Source organism: Tamandua tetradactyla, chromosome X (genome assembly GCF_023851605.1).
Source record: "Tamandua tetradactyla isolate mTamTet1 chromosome X, mTamTet1.pri, whole genome shotgun sequence".
Lineage (NCBI taxonomy): Eukaryota > Metazoa > Chordata > Mammalia > Pilosa > Myrmecophagidae > Tamandua > Tamandua tetradactyla.
The window spans coordinates 23,487,537-23,511,301 of record NC_135353.1 but is presented as its reverse complement, the minus strand read 5'-3'; the positions used below and the strand labels follow the sequence as shown (position 1 = coordinate 23,511,301).

Below are 23,765 nucleotides of genomic sequence, written 5' to 3'. Positions count from 1 at the left end.
GTTTCCATCTTTTGGTGGTTGTGAATAATGCTGCTGTGAACATCAGTGTGTAAATGTCTGTGTCACTGCTTTCAGCACTTCTTTGTATATACCTAGTAGTGCTATTGCCACATCATAGGGCAACTTGATATTTAGTTTCTTCAGGCACCACCAAACTCTTCCATAGCGGTTGCACCATTATACATTCCCAGCAGTACATAAGTGTCCCAATTTCTCCACATTCTCTCCAACATTTGTAGTTTCCTGTTCGTTTAATAGCAGCCATTCTTATAGGTGTGAGGTGATATCACATTGTAGTCTTGATCTGCATTTCCCTTATAGCCAATGAAAATGAGCATCTCTTCATGTATTTTTTAGTCATCTGTATTTGCTCTTCAGAAAAATGTCTATTTATATCCTTAGCCCATTTTATAATTGGGTTCTTTATTCTTTTGTTGTTGAGTTGTATGATTTCTTTGTATATACAGGAAATCAACCCTTTGTCTGATATGTAATTTCCAAGTATTTTCTCCCATTGAGTTGGCAGTCTCTTCACCTTTTTGACAAAGTCTTTTGAGGCACAAAAGCATTTGATTTTGAGGAGTTCCCATTTATCTATTTTTTCTTTGTTGATTGTGCTTTGGGTGTAAAGTTTAGGAAGCTACCCTACGTTTTCCTTTTACTGAGTCTTGACGATGTTTCCCTACATTTTCTTCTAGGAGTTTACTGGTACTGGTTCTTATATTTAGGTGTTCTATCCACTTTGAGTTCTTTTTTTTTTTTTTCTTAGGCAGGCTCTATGAATTGAACCCGGGTCTCTGGCATGAGTTCATTTTTGTATAGGGTATAAGGTAAGAGTCCTTTTTCGTTATTTTGGCTATTGAAATCTAATTCTCTGATGCCCATTTATCGAAAAAACTGTTTTGTCCCAGTTCAGTGGATTTGGGGGCCTTGTCAAAGATCAGTTTACCGTAGATTTGGTGGTCTACTTCTGTGCTCTCGATTTAATTCCATTGATCAATACTTCTATCTTTGTGCCAGTACCATGCTGTTTTGACCACTGTGGCTTTATAATAAGTTTTAAAATTAGGAAATGTTAGACCTCCCACTTCGTTCTTCTTTTTAAGGTTGCTTTTAGCTGTTTGGGGTCTCTTTCCCTTCCAAGTGAATTTGGTAACTTGCTTTTCTAAGTCTTCAAAGTAGGTTGTTGGAATTTTGATTGGTACTGCATTGAATTTGTACATCAAGTTGGGTAGAATTGACATCTTAACTATATTTATGCTTCCTAGCCATGAACAGGGAATGTCTTTCCACCTCTTTTGACCTTCTTTGACTGTTTAGTAATGTTATGTAGTTTTCTGCGTACCAGTCCTTTACATCCGTAATTAAGTTCATTCCTAGATACTTGATTGTTTTAGTTGTTATTTTAAAGGGAATTTTTTCCTCAATTGACTACTCAGTTAGGTCATTGCTTATATATAGAAACTTTACTAATTTTTGCATATTAATTTTATATCCCACCACCTTGCTGAATTTATTAACTTAGCTAACTTTGTTGTAGATTTCTCAGGATTTTCTAAGTATAATATCATGTCATCTGCAAATAATGAAAGTTTTACTTCTTCCTTTCAAATTTGGATGCATTTTATTTATTTTTCCTGCCTGATTGCTCTATATAGAACATCTAGTACAATGTTGAATAAAAATGGTGACAGAGGGCATCTTTATCTTGTTCCTGATCTTAGGGGGAAAGTTTTCAGTCTCTCCCCATTAGTTCAATGCAGGATATAGGTTTGTCATATATGCCCTTTATCATATTGAAGAAGTTACCTTTGATTCTTACCTTTTGAAGTGTTTTTGTCAGAAAAGGATGTTGAATTTTATTGAATGCTTTTTCAGCATCAATCGTGATAATCATGTGACTTTTCCCTTTCGATTTGTGCCATATTACATTAATTGATTTTCTTGTGTTGAACATCCTTGCATTCCTGGTATAAACCCTACTTGGTCATGGTGTATAATTCTTTTAAAGTATTGTTGGATTCGATTTGCTAGTATTTTGTGAGAATTTTTGCATCTATATTCATTAGATCAGCCTGTAGTTTTCCTTTCTTATTAGCATCTTTACACGGTTTTGGTATTAAAATGATGTTAGCTTCATAATATGAGTTAGATATTTTCCTTTTTCCTCAGTTTTTTGGAAAAGTTTGAGCAGGATTGGTGTTAGTTCTTTGTGGGATGTTTGATAAAATTCCCTGTGAAGCCATCTGGTCCTGGGCTTTTCTTTGTAGGACAATTTTTGATGACTGACTGAGTCTGTTTATTTGTGATTGTGTTTCTATTTCTTCCTAAGTCAGTGTAGCTTGTTTGTGTGTTTCTAGGAATTTGTCCATTTCATCTAAGTTTCCCAGTTGTTGGTGTGTTCCTGGTGTCATTTTATGATTTTTTTTTATTTCTTCAGGGTCTATGGTAACGACCCCTCTCTCATTTTTTATTTTATTTGCATCTCTCTCTTTGCTTGGTCAGCCTTGCTAGTGGTCCATAGATTTTATTGACTTTTCTCAAAGAACCAACTTTTGGTTGTATTGATTCTTTCTATTGTTCTTTTGTTCTCTCATTTATTTATCTCTGCTTTAATCTTTGTTATTTCTCTTCTTCTATTTGATTTGGGGTTCGTTTGCTGTTCTTTCTCAAGTTCCTCCAGGTTAACAGTTATGTCCTCGATTTTTGCTCTTTGTTCTTTTTTACTAGGCATTTAGGGCAATAAATTTCCTTCTCAGTACAGCCTTTTGCCACATCCCATAAGTTCTGATATGTTGTATTCTCATTTTCATTCTTCTCCAGATAGCTACCAATTTCTCTAGCAATTTCTTCTTTGACCCACTGGTTGTTTAAGTTTGTGTTATATAATCTCCTTATATGTGTAAAAGTTCTCATTCTTTGCTTATTGATTTCTAGCTTCATTCCATTGTGATCAGAAAAAGTGGTTTGAATACTTTCATTGTTTTTAAATTTATAAAGACCTGTTTTGCGCCCTAGCATATGATCTGTTGGAGAATGTTCCATAAGCACCAGAGAAGAATGTATATCCTGGTGTTTTGGGCATGTAACAACCTATATATGTCTGTTAGGTCTAATTCATTTATCAAATCATTTAAGTTCTCTATTTCCTTGCTGATCCTCTGTCTTGTTGTTCTATCTATAGAGGAGAGTGGTGTATTGAAGTCCCCTACTATTATTGTTGAAACGTCTATCGCTCTCTTCAGTTTTGCCAATGTCTGTCTCATGTACTACGGAGTTCCTTGATTTGGAGCATATACATTTTTGATTGTTATATCTTCTTGGTGAATTGTACCTTTTATTAATATATAGTATCCTTCTTTGTCTCTTATGATGTCTATTACATTTAAAGTCTGTTTTGACTGATATTGCTATATCTTTTGGTTACAGCTTAGTGAAACATCTTTTCCCATCCTTTTACTTTCAGTCTATTTGTATCCTTGTGTCTAAGATGAGTCTCTTGTAAACAGCATATAGCTGGATTATATTTCTTAATCCATTCTGCCAGTTTTTATATTTTAATTGGTAATTTTGTTCCATTAATATTCAAAGTTATTACTGTAAAGGCATTTCTTGAATCCACCATCTTATCCTTTGGGATTTTATTTGTCAGATCTATATATTCTTTTCCCTCTTTTTCTTTTTATCCTTTAAGTTACCCTTACAGGTACTCTTCAATTCTGTGCCATCCTCCATACCTCCCTCTCCTGACTATCCTTTTTAAAGCTCCATTTTCTTGATTTAGCACTCACCCAGTTACTGCAATCCTTTAACTGTTTTTCACAGTTTTGAGGAAGATGGCTCTGCAAGTCCTGCTAGTTGGTCAGAGATTCTGTGGAGAAACAGCAGCCTGGAGCATCTTATGCCACCATCTTGATTGAGTGGACACCCTTGTAGGTTCTTTTTGGTTTTCTGTATACACAGTCATTTCATCTATCAATAATGACACTTTATTTTTTTCTTTTCAAATAGCTTGTGGTTCTTCTTGTTGTCTGTTACATGGCTGTATCTTTTTTTTTCCTCATGCAAAAACATTTTTTAATTTGTAAATTTAGTCACTATCATTGTACACACTAGGCATTGCTAGTTTATACCATCTCAGTCTTTATCGTCCATCTTTCCTTCTGGTTTCATGTGAGGCTGGATCTTTCCAGTGCAGTGTTGAATATAAGTGATGATAGTAGACATTCTTGTCTAACTCCTGACCTAAGGTGAAATTGTTCAGTAATTCACCATTATGTATGATTTTAGCTATAGGTTTTTGAGAGACCCTTTATCAGATTAAGAATATTCCCTTCTGTTTGAAGTCTGCTGAAATTTTACGATGAACAAGTCTTGAATACTATCAGATGTTTTTTCTGCATTAGAATGATCTTATGTAGACTTTTTTCTCCTTTAACCTCGTAATCAGCTGATTTCCTTCAGTCAATTGTTTGAATGTTAAACCAATTTGCATTCCTGGAGCATGTTATCCTTTGTAGATATCACTGGATTTAATTCACTGATGTTTCATGTCTGATTTTTGAGTCTATTTTTATGGGAGATATTAGCTTGTAATATTTTTCTTGCAGTGTTCTTGTCAGGTTTTTATAACAAGATTATACTGGCCTCATAGAACAAGTTGAGAAGTATTCCTTTTTTTCTGTTGTTTGGAGGAGTTTGTATAAGGTTGTTGGTGTTTCTTCCTGAAGTGCTGGGAAGATTTTACCAGTGAAACCTGGAGCTTTTTGTTTTTAATTTCTTTAATAGATTTGAGAAGATTAAGGTTTTTTCTTTTTTCATCAATTTTTGGTAAGTTTTGGTTTTTAAGTAATTTTTTTCTGGTAGCGTTAAACACCAAGTCCTGTTAGCCTCGATTTATCCTATTAAATACCACTAGATGAAGACCTGGTAGCTTCTGTACTCAACATATTAGTAGTATTCATTATTCCTGTTTCTCAGTCACTCTGTTTGGCAAAATGTTTCATAAAGTACATAAATGTGTTTATTTAGAATGCTTTTGCCTTTACTTAGAATTTATAAATATGGGAATTCATAAAGTCTTCTCTTTCTCATTTTTAATTGAGAACAACCTGAGGTTCTAATTTTAGAAAAGTAGAAGATATGGTATATGTGTCTTTCTCCCTATTTTTTTTCTTGTGATTCCCTCTTTTTTCTTCTGCTATATATTATCACATCTATTTGGATATTTTTTCACAATAAGTGAATACTGAAATGAAGGTCCATGATGAGAAGCTTAGGACTCATAATCTTTTTAAATGTTTATAGAATTTATTTTCTTTTCCTCCTTACAGGTTTTTAGGAGAAGAGTCAACCTGATACTGAAGTTTAAACTTATAACATTCAAGAGGCCAGCTTAATCCACACTAAATGATTAATACCATTTTTTTTTACCATATTCCAGAGCTAGAATATTCAGTCTCCTCTCTGTTATCATAGTTTACTTTCTTCTTTATCTCCTTCAATGCTAAATGTAGAGTGATTTTGTCTTGGTTTTAGTAAAATCAAAGAAGCATTATGATATAGTGGAAAAGGCAGAGGATTTGGAATCAGACTGATTGGGGTTAGAGTAACATTCCTCTATTGACAGAATTGTGTGACATTAGGTAGACCATTGACCTCTCTGAGCCTCAGTTTCCGTGACTGTGAAATAGAGATAATAAATTTCCCTTTGCTAGTGCACTGACATAATGTGAAGATGAAGTAAAATTGTGTAGCTCTTTGCAGCCAGTCCCCTGAACTTGTAGGTAAACTCACGGTGTCATTATCAGATGGGTTGTTCTTTTAAATTTGTGAAGAAAGGAATGAAGTTCTTCCTTAACCAGCACAGCTATCTGAAGCCTCTGCTGACACACAGTGGCCCTCCTCTTACCACAACACTTCCTGCCTGCTGTGGACCCATCGCAAGATGCCTAACCAGCCCTCAGGCTTATGAAGTAAGTTGGTTTTACCCAAAACCTAAGCTGTTCATTAGGTTAAATTTATCTCCTCTATGGCTGGCTTGCTGATTTTATTTTGTTGTTTGCCTTTGAGGTATAAAAACCATGAGGGGGAGTACAAGCATATTTTGCTCAATAGATTGACCCCAGAAAAGTCACAGAAATCTATAAATATGATTCATAACCTTTCAAACATCTTTTGGAAACAGCTATAGAATATACCTCATCTTCCTGTAGGTGATTTTAGCAAATAATTCCATTTCCATGCTGACTTTTATTTATTTGCAGTGTGTGGCCTGAGCTCAGTACTAAATGTACTAAATGTTCACATATAAATTAGGGTTGTCGCATTTATATTGAGAAGATTAATAGAAAAAGTTTTGATGTGCATGAGTGTTGAACAGATGCACACCTGCCAACTTTTCAATCTTAGGGAAAGTTTATCTACCTCTGTTCCACATACTGGGAGATATGAGCCTATCTAAATATGATCTAGATCCATATTTTTGTCTTAACTGCCAGTATATGGTTGGTGATTTGGTAAGTACTGCAACTAAGAGAGAAGTGACAGATATGCTAACCAGCCTTTATTTTTAAATATAAACATTTTTATCTTTTGAGTTCTGTTTTTAAAAAAAAACAAAAAAAAACTTTGAAATCTAGCTTTTTTATTTTAAACCATCCCTTCAAAAATAAGCAGCTAGGTACCCAGGTAGATAAAATCCGTCAATTTTGACTCCCCTTGGGTGGAGAAGAGAAGCTGTAGAGAAGCAGGGTAGTGATGCACCTCCCCAGTTGCTTACAAGGTCTTTTGTGGTATTAGAGCAGCAAGACTTGGCAAGTTACAGGAGGCTGGGGTGGGGGCGGGGGGCTCGCTGGGCCAGGGAGCAGCACTCTGCAGCCGAGTGTTAATGTGAAGTCTGACGGATTTTGCTATTGGGGCAGGGAGACTCCCCCATGCTGCCTTGTCTCTCCCTCTCACATCCTCAACCATAGTTTATATTTCCTCTGGGCCCTGGTAGCCTATGTGACAATGTATAGAGGGCTCAGCCAGCCTCATTAGTTAAGTCAGTGAGGCTTGGCTCTTGGATTCCAGAGACCCATTCGCCGTCACTTGAAGCCAGAAGAATTCTACAACAACCATGCGTCTTGTGGCATGTAATAAAATACAACATACTGTCAAACTTAATTTTTTTTATTATGCTTTGTTTCCGTCAGCTGCTACCTTTTTTAGTTCTCAAACTAACATGCTTGTAGCCAAATATTCAAACACTGTGGAATGTACAAAATGAAAAATAAAAGTCCTCCTTCTCCTACCTGCATTCCCCAGAGGAAACCTTAAAGGTTTACTATATATACTTCCTGATATGTTTTATCTGTACAAACATATATATAGATATAGCTTTGTTTGGCATTGTTTTACACAAATAGGATCATAATAAGTATATTATCCTTCTACTTGCTTTTTTCATTTAATGATACATTATTAATTCCTTTCCATGTAAATCCATTAGATCTGTTACTTTCTTTTTTCATGGCTACATAGTTTTCCATTGTGTGGCTATGTCAAAAATTTTTAATCAGTCTTCTATGGATAGACATTTCGGCTTTTTCCTTTTGCTTTTTTTCTTCTTTTTTTTGCTGTTACAAATAATGCTTATAATGAATATCCTTTTACATATAAATTTATCCAAGTATATGAAGGAATGTAGAATAGATTTTTAGAAGTAAACTTGCTGGGTCAAAAGGTTTAAAATTGATTTTAAAAATTGATAGATATTGCCCCAAAACTCAAACTTAATAAATTAGCAGGTGCTGGAAAGCCCAGGCTGACCTGTAAAGGAGTTACAGAGCTTTGTTGCAACTTAAGTGATAGAGATTATCATTTTGTTTTTTGCTGACTTAAGTGATAGAGATTAGTTAGACACGAAGGGATTTTGGCTGGGTGCTGGTTATGGGTTGATATATTTTTCAGTGCACATTTTGTTTTTACTTTAAGTACCAGGCAAATTTCTATCAACAGTGATTTAATTTTTTACAGTTTTGTCTAATGGTCTTCTCACTCTAGTTTGACTCTCAAATAAATTAAAATTTTTCCAACACACACAAAATTGGGAAACCTGGATGATAGTATAAAAGTTCATCAACATGTATGATATGCCTGTCAACTCTGCTTCCCTCAAGGAGTGTTAGTCACAGTTTTTTTTTTTGCTAGATCAATATGAGTATTAGAATGAGTCTTACTCTTTACATTAGAAAAAGTGATTTTTTTAGTAATATGTATTCATTATTATAAAATATAAATAGTACAGAAACATATAAAGAAGACAATAAAAATCATCATCAGTCCTATCATGCAGTGCTATCAGCACTTGATTAAACACCTTTCCAGACTTTTCTATGCATACATACTTTCTTTTTTAATTTACCAAAATGGGACTATATGTTCTTGACTTTTTCCCCTTTTGTAGAAGTTGAAACAAATTGCACTGTTTTGGCCACTAAGTTTCCCTTAGAACCAAAGGGCTGAGAGACAAGTATGCAGTGAGGGTTCAGTATGTTTTGGAGATATTATCTTTCCACACATTGTTAAAACAAATGTAAAAGCTTTTATTTAATGCCATTAAATAATCAGTTAAACCTGCATTTAGTCAGTACTTTCTGTGTGCCACAAATTGTGTTAGGTACCTTTCCACATAAATACGCTAGCTCTGTTACTTTCTTTTTGCTGTTGGGGTGGGGAGAATCCCCCATGTTGCCTTGTCTATCCCTCCCACAGAAGACAACTCGGTCCCTGACCTCAAGGGGCTTAGAGACTAGTGGGGGGAGGGGGAGCAGACCAATGCACCTGCAGTTGTGATGCAGGGGTGAGTGCCACTATAGAGTTAGGACTAAGCACAGAGTGCAGTGACAGCACACAGGAAGGACACCTAGCCTAGTCTAGGGAGACCAAGGAAGACATCTTGGAGAGGGTTTTTCAAGCCAAGGCCTCAGTGATATGTAGGCATTAGTCACTTGGAAACAGACAGAGAGGATAGCATAACAGCCTGGAAGTGAGAGAGCACACAATGGGGATGTTGAGGTGGGAGAGGCAGATTGTGATGGGCTGTGAAGCCTAAGGGTTCCAAGTCACTACACAGTGTCTTTTAGGACAAAATAAGGGCTTTAGATCTATCCTGAGGGCCGTGGGATACTGCTGAAGGGTTTTTCATAGAGACTCCTTTAAATTCTATTATAAATGTTCCTTACGATTCTTAACATTTATTTTACTTGCATTTAGAACCAGGAACAGTTGAAAGATGATGATTCAGATCTTATTCTCAATGATGGCGATATTAGTTTGACCTATGGTGACTCTACTGTGAACACGGAATCAGCCACATCCAGTGCTCCCAGGCGGTTTATGGGAAACAGTTCCGAAGATGCTTTGGATCGGGAGCTTGCATTTGGGGACCACGAACTGGTCATTCGGGGAACACGCCTGGTTCTTCCTATGGATGATTCTGAACCCCCATTAAATCTCTTAGATAATACGAGACACGGTCCAGCCTAAGCTTGCTGATACTCACTTAATGATTTGTACAATTTGCACATGTGATCGTGAAGAAATTTGTACTACCTAAAAAGTCCCAGTGCATGTCTCTGAATGTTTAAGCTGTATAAATACTATTTATATGGCATAAAACAGAATATAAATATCATGTACAAGGCAGATTGTGAGCAAACTATTTCTTCTTTCAAAATTTACTGACTGCACTATGTAGAACGGATCTGTTTTAGAAAGTTATTTTTACAGTGATGCTGTGTGTTCTGTTAGCTTTGTGTCTCAGTTACGTATAAAAAGTGACCGATTTACTCTTTCTTACATTTACCTGACACGTAACCAGAGTATCAAGTTCTTGTGATGTGAATTAATTATTTTTGTTGTGTGCGTGGTAGGGGGAGGAGGGAGAGGGAGGAGGGAGTGTTATTTCCTAGGGAGCCGAGGGAGGAGAGGCTCCTTTGCTGGGAAACTTTGTGTTAATCGCTGCTGCTTTTGTTGTGATCTTTTCTTTCCTTTATCTCTGATGGCCTGTTGTGGTGCAAGGAGCCGATGAAGTATAATGCCGATGGCATTCTGATCTTGCCCTTTTCAGGTTGGGGAGTGAAGTGTGGGGGCCCTTTTCCCCTCCTTGCTGTGAAAGAACAGATTCTTTGACTACAGTACACTGCTGTTCAGAAAAGAAGACTGCAAATGACTTCCAAGACTTTATCTCTTTTTTTTTTTCCAGACCCAAGACCATAGAAGGAGCTGCATCCAGCCTGCTTAGCCAAAGTACAGTTGTATATAGTTCAGAGCACGTGATGTAGACTTGGAGGGGCTGGGGCAGAGAGGCGATGGAGGGCAGTAAGGGATAAAGAGAATAGCGGTTTCGGAGCTCTCTCTTCCCAAATATGTAAATATTCTATGCGAGATAAGTTTAAATAAGAAATTTAATTGCTGCTTACGTTTTGATTATGTACTTTATCTGTATAGCAAGCTTTGTGGTCAGAAGTTTTTATATCAATTTAAATCGCTGCTCTTTAGCAGCCAAACAGGAGCAAAATGTAAAATTTTTGAACTTTACTGTGTCTGGTTGTCATTTTTTAGTTTGTAGTTAATACTAAAAGTTAATTTATGAATCCACAATAGTTCCACGCTACCCCAAAGTCAGTTGTGCAAGAAATATAAATGCTTTGGTGCACCTTCCCCTTGGCATTTATTGGAAGGGCAGTGGCTCTTTTGTGTGCACTGGGTGTAGTCGTCTTCATTTTTCTGTTACCTTTTAATATAAGCTGCCAGGTGGGTTCTTAAATGTTTCAAGGAAGAACACAGAACCATTCCCCATTTCATATGCAGAGTATGAAAGTGGGTTTTTATTTTGTGACAATAACAATATCTAAAGGCACTTTGAACACTAGGAAGGGGGGAATGCTTTTTGATATAGATTCTGATCTATTCATATTTCAGAAGAAAAATAGGAACTTTTGTGTTTCCTTTTCCCCCTCTGGTGTGAGTAGTAGCATTGCCTTAAAGTTTACCCAACTGATTTACGTGAGGTTCACATTTTCCAGTGAAAAATATCTTTGCAAACAAGTGTGGACTTATTTTCCAAAAGGTATCTGTGCTATTGAAAACACTCCTTGGGATTTTAAGGGAATGCAAATGTTGTACCCTTTGGTGGCAGCTCTCACTGTTGGCATAGCCGTTTGTTATGTAGTGATAGTGACTTCCTGCCATGCAGGAATCCCGTGACGTGTGCATTTTCTATGACGTGTGCCTCTTCATGCAGTAAATAGTTTCTTGTTAATGTACATTCAAGGGGCTTTGAACTTCCGTGTCATTCACCCACAAAGTTATTCAAATTGTAAAACGTTACACAATAAATTAACAACTACCTTTTTTTATTCTGTCAGGTTACAGAGCTCACTTTATGAAAATTGCTGTAAATACATCGCATGACAAACTCAGTAACTCATCTGTTTCAGCATGCGTAACACTTTTTATTAGGGAAACTGATAAAGCTTGAGTCAACTAAATCTGCCTTCGTATTTTATCAAAGGGGAACCAAGCCTGCTGTGCTTGCATCAGCATCTGGAAGATTTTTCTGTCCTCTAATCTACATACACATCTCCAAACAAAGAAGAAAAACCAAACTCTGCTTATATACCTACTGGTTTCAGACACCTGAGTGATCTTGGATGAACTACCATCTGTTACCATCATGCACAAGTAGAACTGTTCTCCGACTTGTTTTTCTGTTGTTTCTGGAACCAACATGTTTGAATGACTTGAACGTTGCATCTTTTAAAATTATTTTTTAAGGTTTCTTGGCATTTTATCCTAGTTGTCTGTGTTTGGCAATGTGCTGTTAAAGTAATAGACTTTTAATCTTAATGTATTTTGTTTGTTTGTTTTTCCTTGGAGTACTTGGATGGATGTTACAGTGGTTTCTTTTAGGAAAATCTGTCATTAAAAAAAAAAAATTATAGCCTTGCAAATATCACCTCTCTGTATTTGAGTCACAGTTTATTCTAGTGAGAAGTAAAGACTCCTGACTTCATATATTTTTCTACCTGTATACCTACTGGAAAAGGGGAAAGACTGATGTTTAAAAAAGAAACAGACAGAAACCTAACAACATGACTTATGGGGTGGCAAATTTGGGGCACTTATGTATAAAGGTGGCTATATGTGCTCATGGTCACAATTGGACCATTTAAGAAACACAGCCCAAAGCAATCAAATTCCATCACACTGATATGTAGCATGATAGCTCAGTAATGGACAAGGTCATGAAAATTTTGTTTCATTATTCAGGGACAGTATATTCTTAACTCTGTTAGGTAGAGATACAGTTCCAAGTTTAGTTGCCAGAATGATCCTGCAAATACTGTTTTCTCGAGTTAAAGTTACATCTCTCTTTTTGTACTTGAGAAGTTTTTTGTAGGTTAGAGTTCTCTGATGGCAACATTGTGTTGTCTGGTAATGGCACCAACCAAGCTGTACGGGGAGTACAATAGCAGCTTTGTTTCCATCTACTCTGGGCTTCCATTTTCCTGACCTGGTGACAGCAGGCCCTCTCCTTGAAGAAACCCATGTTTTCTGATTCACCACAAATACAACCCTCCATTAGATTCAAGCAAGGTCATTCAACAACCTGACCCAGGGCATGAACATAAGGAGATGAGGTCTTGACTTAATCAGAAATTCCTTGATAGGAAGTACACCAAGCAGATGACGCAGTGTGAGGCTTGAAGATTGCAAAGGATAACAACAGTGGTTACCATTTTTATGGGCAATGTGTATACTAGGTATTTTTCATCTACATTTTAATTCAGTCTTAATAATGCTATGAGAGTAGATTCATTTATTTGCATTTCACTGATGAGGATGCAGAGAAAGCATCACACTGTCAGTAAGTAAGTGACAGATTCAGGACTCAAATCCAGTCTGATTTCAAAGTCCAGCTTACGGCTCCAAAGACAGGTGATGTGCTCATCCAACTCGGCTATGATTAGAAGGATAATTAAAAGAATTGCAGGGTCTCACGGCCCACCACATGCTTGTCATCAGTCCAGCCTAGGGCACGGAGTCTCAGCTGTGTCCCTCCATTCACTGCCCTGTTGGCTGCTGGTTATGAGTTCCCTGATTGAGAGGGTTCTCCGCATTCTTAGCAAAGTGTCCTCCTATGTCTCCTAGAGTCCTTGGGCAAGGTAGTTTGGCTGGGAGCATTCCTTCACACTCTGCATTCCAACATTTCCCCCAAGGGGGCTTTCATGGCAGGGTGTGCAGTCCTGAACAATGGTGCTGTGTCCGCATGGTTTTGTGTAGTAGAAAAAAAAAAACCCAGGCTTTGGAGTTACATGGACCGGGGTTCAAATCCAGGCTCTGCTTCTTCCTTATGGTGTAGTGTTGGTCAGTTACTCAACTTCACCGAGCCTTTCCATTTTCTTAGCTATAAAGTTAATTCATTTTGAAAATACTTGAGTACTTACTTTGTGCCACATGTAGTGGCTATAGCAGCAAACAACAGTCCCTTCTCTCACAGAGTACAGTCTATAGGAGATATAAATTATCTCATGGGGTCATTAGGTGTCATTCATGAAAGAACTACTGATTGCCCTCTTGTAGGGGCATATATATCTCAATCAACAAAAACATTAAATATAACCATCCCAGTATTGTTATGAATAATTACTATTATTATTTCCAGAATAACCAAAAAGTACTGGAAGCTATGAGAGGGTACTATAATCTGGTGGTGGGAGATGTAGGAAAAATGTCCCTGAGGAAGTGATATTTAAGCTTAAACCTTAAGGTTAAGTAAAGGGAGTGGGGGTGAGATGTATTCCTGGCACAGTAAAGAATAACAGCTCTATAATTGATATTCTGCACAGCATCTAATCCAATATTTATTGAGGGGCAAACATATCACCTACTGTCCTATATATATATACTGATGAATAAAATAGATGTGGGGCTTCTCTGATGGTACTTACATATTAGTGGGGTTGATGCCACATATCCAACAATTGTATAAGCACAAGCATAACAGAGTATATTGAACCCAAATCTGCCCCCCTGCAACTTTCCTCCACCTGCCTTCCACTGGACCTTGTAGAGCAAGTCTGCTCCCCTCTTCTATGTTACAGCCTTCCAACACTTGAAATGGGAACTGGTATGTTTTCCATGAGTCTTTCCAAACTTATGCTAAACAACCCCATTCCTTTTCTATCTTCTGGACATCCAGCAGAAATCCATTGTCTAGATGCTTCTGTGAGTATACCTGAGACTACACTGGCTTTTTGTTTCAGTAGTTGCCTTATATCCTCACCTTACATTGCAATAGAAAGTCTGGGCCAGCACCCTGCCCTCATGGAGCTTACATTCCAGTCAGGGAATAAATGCATGCCTACATACATAAAGTAATTAAAAGATTGCGGTAAGTGTAACAAGAATTATGAAATGTAATAGAGAGTAAAGGGCGGGTGGAGGTGGAGGTGAGAGGGGAAGGAGGATTACTTGGGAGGTAAGCTTAAAACAAAGGGTTGAAGGAGCCAGTCAGGCATAGGATAGGAAGAGTGGTGAAAAGGTCTGGTTTAGGATAGATGATTATCAAATATTTGTTGAAAGGAGCAGAATGTACTCCTGACCTTTAATTGAATTAATGAATGCCATCATGGTGGAATGGGAGAAGTAATTGGGTAATAAGAGGCCAGAGTTCCAGCCTTCCTGCCATTGGTACCCTTTAAGCGGGGAAGCTACTTAAACCTCTTTGAGCTGCTTTATTCCTTTATGAAACTATGAAGTTCATTGATCAATAAACATTTATCGAGCTACTACCATGTGCCAGCCTCAAGTAGCTCCCAGGGCTGTTAAGGAGATCTCCCAGGGCTGTTAAGATCAGATGAAGTGATGTACATTGAGACAGTTTGACAGATCCAGAAGGCTCTCCTTGAAGCTGAGGTTGAGTATTATATAAGGTTTGGCTGATGCACTATTATGTAAATAAAATATGGAAAGCTCTTAACAGACCATGGGCTGATTTCCTTTGGAATCTCCAATTCAGCAAGTTGGAGGTGCCCCAAGCCGTTGCCACAGTGAAGATTGAGCTCTGAGAACCGACTTAGCTGGGACTGTCATGTTTGGAACCAGAACTTCATGAGACCTGACTTCTCTGGCCGATTCTGCCTAAGGAAAAAATCCCTCCTTTACTATGAATCCTTATTTGCAGTTGCAGCTTAGGAAGTCCTGCCTTTGGTATCCCAGTTGGACACCAGGTCTGCTTATTTTCCACTTGGTGCTGCCTGGTGGGCACTGGGTCTCACTAAAAAGATGCAGCTCAGTTGTGCAGGTTATTTATTTTGTGGCAGTGGAAAAATATATTGAAAGCTCTGGGAGTGCTTCTTGGAAACAAGGTTTAATTTCTCCAGATTTGTTGGAACTGAAGTGGTTCACTGTGTGTTTAAATACTAATCCTACAAAAATTTCTTGAGAAGCATTCAATTCTTGGTTGCTTTGGGAGTCACGAGGCTTTATTGCATGAATTTTTGCCTTCATTTGAATTTCCTATACAGCTGTGTTCCCATGTGGACTGGGCAAAAAGCATGTGAGCTGCTTTTTCATCTGAAAAATCTGGAAGGCTTCTGTCAGATAATAGAAGTTGCCTGGTTGGTGGTTTTTTGTTTGTTTGTTTGTTTGGATTTTTTTTTTTAGGTCTTAGAGCTGATTTAAAGTGAGAAATCAAGTTAATGGCAATTGAACCCCGTGATTATGCTACAATTTTTTTAACACTTTGTTGAAACCTCAACAATTAAAGCTCTGTTTTCTTAGGGGAACCAAGAGGTTGGTATTTAAACTTTCCAGCCAAACAACATTTCACTTACTAACTTTCATTTGACAGACACTGAACATCTCACATGGGCTGAGCCCTGGCCAGACACTGGGGACAAAGAGATGAGTAAATCATGGTTTTAAATTAAAGAGATTGCTGCAACTAGGTGGGAGCATTGCAATTGTGTGGAAAGCATCATAATGGGCTTCTGTATGGAATTTAGATCCCTCACTTAGGAAGGTAACCTAAAAATGTACATTATCCACGGAACCTCACAAAATATGCCCCTTACCATCTTAGATGTATAGCCCCTGGGAACATTAAGGAGGAAGAAAAGTCTCTCTTACCCCCTCTCCCCAAGGTTCTCTTGAACCAACACAAATCCCTAGCAAGGGAGCTCAGGTTGGGGCACCAATTAAGAAAAGGAAGATTATTTCTTGGAGCCAGACCCTACCAACATTTGGGTTAATCATTCTGCGTTCTCACCATGTCCTTTTCATGACCAACATTATATTTTCAAGATGGCCAGTTTGGGTTCACAGTTGGCCTACAATAAATAGAATATAGACCTCCCAAAAAGTCTGCATCCTAATTCTGGAACCTGTGAATATGTTAGGCTCCATGGCAAAAAAAAAAAAAAAAAAAGTCCTTTGCAGATCTAAGTATGGTTAAGGCTCTTGAGATGGGGAGAATAGCCTGGGTTATTTAGGTGGGCCCAATTAACATCAAGGGCCCTTAAAATTGAAGAACTGTTCCCAGCTGTTTTTGGAGAAAGAGCTGTGATGATAGAAGTAGGATCCAGAGAGATGTTACAGTGCTGGCTTTGAAGTTGGTGGAAAGGGCCTCCAAAAGCTGGAAAAGGCAATGAAACAGATTCTGACGTACAGCCTCCAGAAGGCATGCAGCCTTGCCAACATCTTGGTTTTAACCCAATGAGATCCATATAGGACTTCAGACCCAAAGTACTGTAAGTTAACAAATGAATATGGTTTTAAGTCATCAAGTTTGTGGTAGTTTGTTATGAAAGCAATAGAAAACAAATAAACACACCTTTCAGGAAGAGGGTATTGTCACTGTTACTATTCAGTTCTGAATGTCTTCTTTGTGTCAGGTGCCGTGCATGGTGCTGTGAATACAGAATTGAATGAGATCACTGTTTGAGGTCTCATGGGGGAGACTAGCAAGTATGCAATCAACCGTGACCCAGAACACTGGGAGCCATGAGGGAGAAAAATCCAGATGATAAATGCACTGCTTAGAGAAGGATCGAGAAGGATTGGGAGGTTGGAGAAGGCCCTACCTTTCATGAATTTAACATAGCTTTAACTAATATTTCCACATTACTCACTGGTATGAGAAATTTTTCCAGGCCACCAAGCTCACTATATTATCAGGGAATGGCAGTGTACAGGAGACGTGATCATGTTTAGGTTTTAGAAAGATCACTCTTTTTGTGGTCACAGTGGGAAGGATGGAACGGATAGGGGCAAAAAGAGACCCAGGGATGATGCCTAGAAGAATTTTTCAGATGAGAGAGAGTGGAGGCCTAGAATAAAGAAATGTCAGTGGAGATGGAGAGGAGCAGTAAAAGTTCAAATCTAAATTTGCCTTTGTGTCACTATGGGTAAGGAAGGATGGAGCCCAATCTAGGAAAGAAGTGCAGAAGAAGGAGACTAAGGGCTCCAAATGAGAAAGGTTGGAAAAGGAATGCAGTTTGAAAAATACAAGTACTTGGAATTCATTTTCCTATTATAACCTGGGAACATCTGCTTTGGGTGGTGTCTGGGGAAAATAATTGCTTTAACCAGAGTACAATAGATGGAGGAAAAAATGAATTATTTTCCCTCCTTAGAAAAAGCAGAAGTTTTCAGAAGTTCTCAGGGAATGATGGTGGTGTTATTAGGAAACCTTTAAAAGTATATCACTCTCATTTCAGTATATCCCATCGCTGGTCTGGCCAGAAGAATGAAAATATATGTTGTGGGCTCTAAAATGCAGTTCTTAGCATTTTCCAGGAGGTCAAGGGCCAAGGAATGAATACAGGATATGGAAAGGAAGCCACAGCTCATTGGCCAGACCCTTTCTGGTGCTGTGGAGGTTTACATGCAAGCAAGGAGGCAGCTTCACTTTATATTATTTCCCAAAGGCTGTCGTGCGAGTTCTCTAGCAAATCCAACCTCGCGTCCAAAGCCCTCTGGTTTGCTGTTCTCATATGCTGTGTACCATTTAGCCTTCTAAAACAGTCAGTGCCTGAAAGTTTGAGCCAAGGAGCAATTTTTGGGACGGAATTCATCAAAATGCAAGGATACAAACTTTTAAAAAATTAATTTTCGCCTCAGTGGAAGGAAATCAGCCATTGGCAGAATAACTGAAAAAAAAAAAGAAAAGAAAGCATAGAGGTCTACATTAAGATGAAGGAAACATCTGGTTTTTGTTTTCTCAACTTGTATTAATTCATCTGAGGTGTGAGTCACCAGCTCATCTAGCCAATGTTTCCAAAATGAAGTCTTCGGTGCCTCTGGAGTAGTTGGGAAAAATCACTTCAAAACTACTTTGAGAGAATCTGATGATCTATAGAGAAGTGTCATTTAAAAAAAAATTCATTGTTGGTCGTGATAGGTATTTTCTAAAACAGCTTCTACATTAACTCACAAATATACACTTTCTTCATGAGGATTTCATTTCTTCACACACAAATTGTAGGACTGTTGAGCTGGCCTAAAAATGTACATTAACCACAAAACTTCATAAAGTATGCCACTCACCTATAAAGAAAACCTGATCAGCTCATCTTAGGGTGGGGTTAGACATGTACCCCCAAGGAACATCAAGGAAGAGAAGAAGTCTCCCCTCCCCCATCTCCCCAAGGTTCTCTTGAACGAACACCAATCCCTAGCAAGGGAGCTCAGGTTGAGACACCAGTTAAGAAAAGGAAGATTATTTCCTGGGACTAGACCCTACCAACATTTGGATTAATAATTCTGTGTTCTCATCAAGTCCTGTTCGTGACCAGCATTACATTTTGAAGATGGCCAGTTAGGGTTCACAGCTGGCGTATAGTTACAGCTCAGGGCAAAGCTGACTGCTCTGCATAATAATGAAGCCAGCAACATTGCCCTCATTACACTGTCCTTCATCCATCTGATCTCTATCTTTCTGACCCATTTGTAGGGATGCCAGTAGTGGGACTCAAACCTCTACTTTTCATAGTAGATGAATTACTTGATTCTGCTCACCACTCACTCACTCATCCATCCATTCATTCATTCAACAAACTTTGTCTGGATGCCAACTATCCTAGGTACTGGGAATTCAGAAGTGAAAAAGACATGGTTCTTTTCCTCAAGGAACATACAGTATAGCAGTGAAGACAGACTTGTAGTTAGATGAAATATGTTTCTATGATTCCTGAGGAAGATAGTGTTGAAATGAGCCTTTAAAGGTAAGTTAGATATGTAAGTCTGAAGCATAGGAGAAAGATCTGGGCTGTGGGAGTGGAAGAGATCACCAAGAGAAACTGTATGAAAGTATAAAAACAGCCCTAGGAAAAAAACACAAAAACAAACAAGCAAAACCAGTGCTATTAAAGGGAAAGTAGAATAAGAGAGAATTGAAGAGAAATAACTAGAAATCTTGGTAGAAAACAAGGAGAGGGTGGTGTTACAGATATCAAAGGAGTAAAAGAGTTTCCATGAGAATGGAATAGTCAATGATGTCAAAATCAGTAAATAGATCAAGTAATAAAAAGAAGAGCATCCATTAGATCCAGAAACATGGAGAAATCATTGACCACTTCTGACAGCAAGGGCATAGCAAGAGCAGATTTAGGGGTGACCTATTGATTGCTTGGATATGGGAAGTGAGGGGGTGTTTCAGTTTGCTAAGGCAGCCAGAATGCAACACACCTGAGATGAATTGGCTTTTATGAAGGGGATTTATTTAGCTATAAATTTACTAATTTGAAAAGGCACAAGGTGACATCTGCTGGGCTTCTTTCCAGGCTTCTCAGTTCAAATGGCTTTCCATGGGGCATTTCCTTTCTGCATCTCCAAACACCTGCGTCCAAGCTGGCTCTGAGCTCTGAACTGCATTCTGCTGGGCTGTACTGAGCTCCTCCTCTTGCGTCTGACTTTTCCTTGTAAACCTTACTCATTGTGGAAGACACGCCCCTTAGTTGACCATGGATGTAATCAACCATAGATGAATTTCACATGCTGATGATTTCAGTCCACAGCCACACAACAACTGGACACCAACACCTGGCCAAGTTGGCACCTGAACCTAACTATCACAGGGAGAACGGGATGTTAAGGATGACTACAAGTGTTCTGGATGGACTGATTGAGTGAATGAAGGGTGGTTCCATTTACCAAGATATGGAACTGAAGAGGAAGAGCAGATCATAGGGAAAAGAAAAGGGAATGATCTCAGTTTGGGTCACATTGAGCATGAGGTGCCTATGGGATAGCCAAGTAGAAATATCCAGTAGTCATTAGATATGTGAGTCTAGAACTCAAAATTCCTAGTTTGAAAATATACTTGACCAAAATGGTCCATTTTTTTTCTGTAGAGACCTCCATGACATCTTTTCATTATACCTTTCACTAGGATCAATCACTGAAAAATTTTCTAATTTTCACTATTTCTCTGTGTATCTCCACTGATTTTATTTGAACCAGGAGCATCCATGCTGGTAGTTCCTGTAGTACACGTTTGGAAACACTTCTAAAGAGAAACAGAAGTATATGAAAGTACCTGGAATAACTCTTCTCTCTGTATTGAACCAGTTGTCCACCTCCTGTCCAAAATGCTGTTGTTATATTATAGAACTTTCCATTGTTGTTAACCTAAGGAAGAAAGGTAAAGCTTAGTATCAGTTTCCGGCTCATTTATATAGGATCTAAGGTCAGAAGTGATCCACTTCCATATTAAATAATTCACAAAACAGAGTTTATGTATTTAAATGGCATGGTTGAATTTGAAGAACCATACCTGTCCTAGTAGTTCAGGATGGGAATTGAAGCACTGTCCCTTTGCCTTAAACACAGTAGGTCTTCAAGTCTTTAAGTGCATGAAGGAAGGCCTGTGTCTAGCTAGCAGAGAAATATCTCTTTTTCCTTCAGCAGATAATCTTAAATTTTTGCCAGCTTCAGAATCATTTTACTCTAAGATAGTTTTTGCACCTTGTCCCTTCTAGTAAATGAAAACTCCAATCTTCCCAAAGAAAATGATGTCATTGGCTCACCTTTTCCCAATTCCCCATCAGATTTGGTCAATTGGAAATGGTCAATTTGTGATGTGTAGGGTCCAAGGGAGTTTGTTTCAGCGGTGTGTTCTAACAATGCAAGCAATGTTTCCAATAAGAATTTTTATTAGGTGTTGTCACAGATGTAAATGTTTCATAAAGATGTCAATCAGATTGTAAATCATACACTTGAATTGACATTGAAGTCACTTCATTAAATACCAAGAAAAACCGTGTCTTTCACATAAATCCCAGTCTCAGTTGATTTAAAAAAAAAAAAAAAAAGGAGCAAAGACAAGAAACAAAACTTAAGCCTCAACCATCTGAGGCTGAACTTTGAGAGACTGAAGAATATGAAGATTTTCCTTTTCTGTGTCTTAGTCCTCAATTTCTGGAGCAGAGATTCAAACATTTTCCTGATCTTCCTAAGTCCCTCAGATTCTCCAGAGGTAATAGAATGGAAGGAATGATCAGGACCACTTAATTTAAGTCAGATTTATTGAGGTATGACTGACACAGAGTAAAACATCCTTTGTAGTGTACAATTCTATGAGTTTTGGCAAACACATACAGTCGTGTAATCATCATCACAAATAAGAAACGGAACAGCTCCATCACTCCCCAAATCCCCCTGTAATCTTTTTGTAATTAAGTCCTTCTTCCACCTCCAGTTCCTGGCAAACACTAATCTGTTTTCTGTTCAAATTATTTTGTCTTTTCCAGAATGTCATATAAAAAAAATTTGAAATAGTGCTACATGCGGAGTTTTGTATTTTGTAACTTAATATTGTGACCATTTTCTTAAGGATTAACTTGTCCTTGAGGGCCAGAGGCAAGAATCCAATCAGCAGGCCCAGGGAGGAGCAAGAAACAGGAACAGAACCTCAGAGACCCATACAGAAAACCTCTTATTCAACCTTTAAAAGCTCTGAGCCCTCTGCATATGGTTTCCTGGGCTGCTGAGTCCCACTTGTTTCAACCGAAAGGTGTTTTTATTTTCTTTCTGTTGCTGGCTTTCCCTCAGACTAAAACAAACATGTACTCTCGGAATGAATTTGGTGTCCATTCCTGTGGGGCCCTACAGCGCCCTGCGCCCCTCGCTAACAGAGAACTTTTCACAACACATTAGAATCATTCATTTATTTTGTCCATCTCCCCGACTGGATAATGATGAGCTCCCTGGGCACAGGCACCCTGTCTGATTCTTCCCATTTTCCCAACGTTTCTGCAAAAATCCATTGCCTCTAATATTACCTGGGCAAAGAGCAGCTACTAAGTGAAAGTAGAATGAATGAATGAATGAACAAATAAACCAGTACACCAAGAACAAACATTTCCTTCACTGGCCTGGTTGGTGCCATTATTTTGAGCCCTTCTACTTTACCCTCAGAAGAAGAAAAATGCCTTTTTGGACATTACTTTTGGTGGGTATCAGAGAAGGGGTGAGTTTTGCTTTTAAAAGCCTTGACATTTCTGACTCACAGCTATAGTGCCTGGCGAGATAGCCAACTAACCACTTTTCACATTGCTATGGCATTCCTCATAGTTGCCCTCTGGAGCCTGACCAAAGTTGCAGCGTCAAGGAGATGTGAGATGTAGAACCAACTGGACCTATCAGGGGGGAAGAGCAAGATAGTCGGCTCAGAGTTGCTCTTGATGGGCACGTGGACCTGTGGGTGATTCATTCAGAGAGAACCGAAAGGGTCCGAGTTTAAGAACCAGAGCGAGGGTGGGAGAAGAAAGAAGCACAGCAGTGTGGGGAAAAGAATAAAGAACAGACTCAAACAGATCCTTGTATGTTCATAGCAGCATTAGTCGCAATAGCCATGAGGTGGAAACAACCAAGCACCCATCAAGAGATGGGTGGAGGGCGGGCCACGGTGGCTCAGCAGTAGAGTTCTTGCATGCCATGCCGGAGACCCGGGTTCGATTCCCGGTGCCTGCCCATGCAAAAGAAAAAAAAAAGGGATGGATAGATAAACAAAATGCTGTCCATGCATACAATGGAATATTATTAAGCCAGAAAAAAGAAAATGAAGTTCTGATGAATGGGAAAATGTGGATGGACCTGGAGGGCATTATTCTGAATGAAATAAGCCAGACACAAAAGGACAAATATTGTACGATGCCGCTCATATGAAATAACCAGGATTAGCAGATTCATAATGACCAAGTAGATTCCAGGTTACCAGGAACTAGGTGGAGGAGTGAATGCTTAACGGGTACAGAGTTTCTGTTTGGGGTGATGAAAAAGCTTTGGTAATGGATGGTGGGGATGGTAGCACCATATCCTGAATGTAATTAATGTTACTGAATTGTACACACAATAAGCGGTTCAGATGGGACATTTTGTGTTGTGTATATATCACAATAAAAACTCAAAAATCCCAAAATGAATGGTATAGGGAAGATTAAGGCTCTTCTCTTCTTCATCTTTTTTTGTTTTTTGTTTTTGTTTTTGTTTTTTTATCTTCATCTCTGATCCTAGTCATTAGGTATTTCTCACATGTAATAATTATAATAGTTGTAGAAGTTGTCACTTACTGAACACCTGCTTTGGGCCAAGCCCAGGTCTAAGTCCTTCGCCTGCTTTGCTGCATTGAATCCTCATGATCCTCTGAGGTAAGCACTATTATTATCCCTATGTTATATATAAGGAAGAAATTGAGGCTCAGAGAGGTTCAG

General features: G+C 38.4%; 1 protein-coding gene across 2 annotated transcripts in view; it reads left to right on the top strand.

Annotated features, from left to right (window-relative positions):
- Positions 1-11,999, top strand: part of SLC9A6 (solute carrier family 9 member A6) — a 73,720-nt gene extending 61,721 nt beyond the window's left edge. For both annotated transcript variants that reach the window (XM_077145815.1, XM_077145816.1), the window contains 2 exons: positions 5,870-5,975; positions 9,259-11,999. In XM_077145815.1, the coding sequence (XP_077001930.1) occupies positions 5,870-5,975; positions 9,259-9,531 (379 nt within the window). In that variant the 3' untranslated portion in view covers positions 9,532-11,999. The remainder of the gene's footprint in view (positions 1-5,869; positions 5,976-9,258) is intronic.
- Positions 12,000-23,765: the final 11,766 nt, after the last annotated feature.